General features: G+C 31.2%; 1 protein-coding gene across 1 annotated transcript; it reads right to left on the bottom strand.

Moving 5' to 3' along the window:
* Positions 1-3,235: 3,235 nt before the first annotated feature.
* LOC123893786 (aspartic proteinase CDR1-like) lies at positions 3,236-4,528 on the bottom strand. The gene has a single exon (XM_045943582.1). It carries the CDS (start codon positions 4,526-4,528, stop codon positions 3,236-3,238), a length of 1,293 nt encoding a protein of 430 aa, XP_045799538.1.
* Between the last annotated feature and the right edge of the window lie 1,754 nt (positions 4,529-6,282).

Here is a 6,282-nt window from a genome sequence, read left to right as displayed (position 1 = left end):
CATCTTCCTTTCAAAATTAAGTATTCGATTTTCGAAATTTCTTACTGTGATGCTGACGTTAAAGTTATATATAATTCACGAGGGGGCAGCCGGGGGATCATCCACATTGGGCTCAAGAACAACTTCACAAGTGAGTTGGACACCACACTTTAACCCAAAACCTTAAGGTGTTAGGTTTATGGGTTCTCTCACTTATAAAGTGTTTAACCTCCACTTTTCTAAGCAATGTAGGACTTAACACTCACACTTGCCACAACAATCTCCCCCTAAAGTGTGATTCCATCCACTCTAGAATATGTTCCCCCTCAAGCGGAAGCTTCTTCATCCATACACTTGTACTGTCGTTAGCCACACTGGTCAACAGGACCCGACGGTTGACCACCTTTGTCAGGAAGACTTTGATACAAAGAGCCAGTTCAACCCTTCGTTGAACCATCGGCTCTGATACCACTGTTGGGTCATCATGAGGGGACAACCGGGGATCATCCACATTGGGCTCAAGAACAACTTCACAAGTGAATTGGACACCACACTTTAACCCAAAACCTTAAGGTATTATTAGATTTATGGGTCCTCTCTCTTATAAAGTGTTCAACCTCCACTTTTCTAAGCAATGTGAGACTTACACTCACACTTGCCACAACAATAATATAAGATGTTGTTGCTTGTGATGTTGAATTGAGTTATTGAAGCTTCAATTATGTTGAACTCGTTCTTCAAAAAAAAATTATGTTGAACTCGATCGAGGGCGTGGTTATGGATATTATGATGCCAATAAATAGGACGATGAGCATAAGAAAAAAGAAAATACATTCTGGTGGTGACTTTTTAGGAGATTGATCAGTTTGGGTGGAACCTTCTTCTTCTAATGATTTGTAGGACATCTTGATGATGATTTCTATGAAAGAAATAGATTAATTAGCATTTTTTGTTTCAAATTTATCTTTCATTTAAAGCTTTTATAGTACATATTAAATTTAGAAGAAAAAAAAAACTGTTAAAACCCACAAAAATTTGAACAACACACTTTGCAAGGACTCTCAAATAGGTCATTGACTTGGTGAATATCTCAAAAAGTCCCTGACTTTATTGATCATCAAGTTAGCCTCTATACTTAGCCATTCACGATTAATTAAATCCATAGCATACATTTAGAAGCACTAATTGAATTGCATTTGACAGACTCAATGACCTTTTTAAAATATTCATAAAGTCATAAATTTATTTGATTGTGTCTTATAAAGTCAGGTACCAATATATTGGTTTACTCGCACTTTATATCATTACCGTTTGCATGCAGTGTGTGTGTGTGTATATTTGTGTTGCATAAAGCCATAAACGAGTATTTAGCTTATTGAAAATGAAAAAGTACCTTAAGAGAAAAGTATTTAAGTCTGAGTCTAATGCAAGTAAATGAATCAATTATTTAAAACTCGACTTATGAATTGCAGGCTTTGTCGTAGACAATGCAATAGGCCATTTTATACTATTAACTCGGATATTGTGAGTCTGTTTGCAGATTCATCCTTATTAGTTTTTAGCGAAATTGAATATGTAATGATTTCGATTAATATATTCTCTATAAATTTGAATGAATAAATGAATGAATGAATATCGTTGTTTTTGAGTAAAAAAAAAATTAAAAGGAATTTAATTAACCTGGATAGACCTTACAAACCTCATACCCTATTGTCCACTAGTAAAATTGAATTAACAATTTGTCTTTAAAAACCCACTTGGGGTTGGTCTAGTGATGTTGGCTTGGGTCCTTGGAGTATGCTCCTCTCAAGGTCTCAGGTTCGATTCCCCCTGGTGCCAATTTTGGTGGGCTAAATTCATACCAAAAAAAACTCTGGCTTTAAATGGGGCCCTCGCAAGTGGACGGTGGGATTGGTCCCCTTGGATTAGGCAATTCTAGGGCCGAATACCAACTTTCCAAAAAAAAATTGTCTTTAAATACTTATGTTTGTCATCATCAAAAAGGGGGAGATTGTTGGAACAAAATGGATTTGTACAATGTCTCTAGAGTTTTGATGATAACAAAATATTAAAAGAACAAATTGAATATGCTAATATATGTTCAAGTGTGCATGACCTAAGATTAAAAATGTGTACGAACATATATAAGAACACATGTTATTTTTTAAGAGAAGTTGAAGCATTTGATCAGAAACTAGAGATCAGATTCTGGTTTGGAGTACTAGAATCTGAAGAAAGTCAGAAGCTAAGAGGCCAAATTCTGAAGAGTCGGACTCTGAAGTGAAGTCTCTGAGAATCATAGCTTTTGAAGGACATATCACCATCTGAATACTCTAAAAGGTCACTATCAAGCTCAGAGTCATCTTTGTCCTCTTCTGGTCACGTGTAGAAACAAACAAAAACTTCACAGATAAATGGAATGAAACGGTAAATTATTTTTGTAATAAAGGGAATTCAAATGTCTTTTTAACGGCATTAACCATATCAAGGAAGATTCCAACGTCTATGATTATGCTTCTCAAAGACTCAAATTTGAGTGTTGAACTTCTTCAACGGATCTTTGATCCTTGTCTATATAAGGAGTTGAAGATTTTAAGAAAACACAACACTCTGAATGCATTTTGAAATAATTGAAACTCTGTCAAAATCCAAGCTCTAATTTACCTTGCTTTGTATTGATGACACCTCTGATTGTATATCAAGTTTAAACCTCAAACAATCTTTTATTTGATTAAGTTAGATTGTGAGAAGTCTATTGCTTGTGTGCTTTAGCATTAGAAATCTCTTGCTTGAGTAGTAGAAGTCTCTTGCTTGTGTTCATAAGCAATTAGAAGTCTTTTGCTTGTGTGCTTTAGCATGAGTGATTATAGTGGAAATCCTTTGAAAATGCAAAGGGACTGGACTACTCTTGGTTTGTGAGAGGAATCAATATAAAATTGTTGTGTCTTCTTTCTTGTCTCTCTTTATGTTTGGTTTATTTACTACAAACTCTTTTGAAAAATCTGGTCAGATTCTACTCTTGTTTAGAAAAGTCAACACAATTCAACCTTCTTTTTTTTTGTGTTTTTCTCACCTTCATATCCTTTGATGCTCGTTATTCTCTAGACTTATAAAAAAAGAGGGTCAATGTTTCAATCATCACACTCGGTAAAAAAAAAAAACAATCAAGGGTAAAATTGACTAGATAATATATATAAAATTAAAATTTTATTATTAATATTATGAATTCAAAGAGTAAAATAAACAAAGTCTATACTCAATACGGTTTAGTACAATCAGTAGACTTAAATGACACAAGGTTTTGTTGAAGGTCATAACCAACCAACAAGTTTTGTTGAGCCAGGTTCCCAAAGATGCCGATGTTAGTGTTTTGAGTTGAGGCAAAAGCAAAACACATTATCCCATCGACTATAGGTACAAAGGTGCCAATAGGATGTAACTTAACATCTGCATTTTTAAAATGTGCTGTGATTATAGGAAAATCATATTTATCTGATGTAACAAAATAGCAAAGCTTCAACAAACCATGTGGATCGTTAACACGCTTCAGTTTAACCAATTTTACCACAGCTGATTCCAACTTATTATAAACATCATATGGTAACATCGTCAATGTTGTACCTGAATCAATAAAGACGTTACCATCAACACCACCATTTGAATTCTCTACAAATTCTACTCTTTTGTTTCCAACACTAAATGCTTCCAATGATAGATAGTAAAAAATTGATGAATCTTTTTTCACTAACGGAGTTGACACAACTCCGTGACCAGAAACCACAGCAGCGTTTCCAAAATTGAGTTTGCTCGTCGAGTTGGATGATTCTGGCCCCAAACAATAAGAGAACTTTCCACCAATTGATGAACCCAATTGTGTTATAAGAGACAAAGGTCCAAATCCAAGGCCCACTACCCCAGAGGTTTGACCTTGAATTGACAATGTATTTTTATGTCCACAACCTATCAGAATTTTTGGAAATGAAAAAGAAGAGTTGGAGGTGGAATCTAATGTAAGAGTTTCTTCACTAAGATCTCCTTGTGATATTGACCCATCACCATACGTAATAGTATATAAGCAAGATTTTTTTTTACTACAAGAGTGAGAATCAAAAGATTTACACTTTTTAGACATGCAAGGAATATTGTTTTTGTAACTTGATGATTTTGAAGGGTTAAATATAGGAGTGGTTTGGTTGTAACACTGTTCACAAGGCTTACATTGAAGCCAAACAATGTCACTACCGGTATCAACAACACCATATATCTTAAACGGTGGGGTACCAACTGAATATTCCATAAGAAACTCACCGCTAGCAGGAATTACAGTAGATTTTGGTGTATTAGTGAGGTGATTGACCCGATTGATTGAACGACGCAAGGCACTAGCAACACGCTGGTATTTGTTTTGTGTAGGTTGATAGAGTGGAGACTTTAATGAGTCACGATGAATTAGTTCAACACTAAAGCCATTGTTTATTGCTTGAGAAATAGAAATAATGAAACAAGAAAGAGAAATAAACATAAGAGTGAGAAAAGAATGCATAGTCATTGTAACTATCACAAAGATATATTGAGAGGTTTGAATTGAAAATTTTTGTTATCACTCATAGCCTTTTTATAAGACTGGTGAATTTCCGGTTCGATGAACCTTTTGTTTATTTTTTTATTTTTTTGGTATATATGAACCTTTTATTTTTATGCAAGGTTCAATGAATGTTATAATTGCCAAATTTGCACACAAACAATTATTATTTTCATCCTTCAATGTAATATTAATGATTAAAATATGAAATCTAATTTAGGAATTTTTTATGTAGAAATTATTTACACACAACGGAAAAGAGGAATATATTGTTCACTAAAATGACACTAATAACTATTTTACAGCCGTTTATGTGGTGGGTTACACTTTGTCCCTTGAGATCACAATGTCAAGCTCTTACGATTGAGCTGATACTTTATGATATTAATATATAAAAAAGGGTTAAGTATGTATTTTTCGTCCTTACAGCAACATCAACTTTTATTTTCATCTTCACAAAAATTTGTGGACTTTGCCAACCCTATAAATTTTTCATGGGTAAATAGTGTTATACCCCCCTGCAAAATAGGCGAGTTTTGCGTTACCCCCTGCAAAATATTTTTTTGAGATTACCCTCCTGCAATGTCAAGATTCCTTGCGTTACCCCCCTGGCTCAACAAGTGGGCATATGACATGGAAGAATCTTGACGTGGCATGACACGTGGAAATTAATTTATTTTTTATTTATTTTTAATTGCCAACTCATTAATTAATGTGGGTTTTTAATTTAAAAAAAAAAAAAAACTTAAAAGTTGTTATATTTTTATGAACTTACTTAAAAGAAAATTTTTTTTTTTGACTAAAAGTTGTTATTATATATAAAAAAAAAAAAAATCTTTTTTTTTTGACTAAAAGTTGTTATTATTTACTCAAAAAATAATTTTTTTTTAATATATAATAACAAGGTTTAGTCAAAAAAAAGAAAAAAACTTTTAGTCAAAAAAAAAAAAAGAAATTTTTTTTTATATATATAATAACTAATAACAACTTTTAGTCAAAAAAAAAAGAATTCTTTTAGTAAAAAAAAAAAAGAAATTTTTTTTTTTATATATATAATAACAACTTTTAGTCAAACAAAAAAAAATATCTTTTTTTTATATATACATTAACAACTTTTAGTCAAAAAAAAAAAAAATCTTTTAGTAATTTTTTTTATATATATTAACAACTTTTAGTCAAAAAAAAATAAAAATATGTTTTTTTTTATATATAATAACAACTTTTAGTAAAAAAAAAAAGAAATTTTTTTTTTATATTTTTTTTGATAATTAAATTTTTTTTTTTTATATATATAATAACAACTTTTAGTCAAACAAAAAAAAATCTTTTAGTCAAAAAAAAAAAGAAATCTTTTTTTTTATATATATAATAACAACTTTTAGTCAAAAAAAAAAGAAATCTTTTAGTCAAAAAAAAAAAAAAAAATTTTTTTTTTTATATAATAACAACTTTTAGTCAAAAAAAAATCTTTTAGTCAAAAAAAAAACAAAACTTTCTTTTAAGTAAGTTCATAAAAATATAACAACTTTTAAGTTTTTTTTTTCATTTTTTTAATTAAAAACCCACATTAATTAATGAGTTAGCAATTAAAAATAAATAAAAAATAAATTAATTTCCACGTGTCATGCCACGTCAAGATTCTTCCATGTCATATGCCCACTTGTTGAGCCAGGGGGTAACGCAAGGAATCTTGACATTGCAGGGGGGTAATCTCAAAAAAA

This window comes from Trifolium pratense, linkage group LG7 (genome assembly GCF_020283565.1).
Source record: "Trifolium pratense cultivar HEN17-A07 linkage group LG7, ARS_RC_1.1, whole genome shotgun sequence".
NCBI lineage: Eukaryota > Viridiplantae > Streptophyta > Magnoliopsida > Fabales > Fabaceae > Trifolium > Trifolium pratense.
Note: the sequence above shows the minus strand (reverse complement) of the source record. Positions and strands in the feature narration are given on the sequence as shown.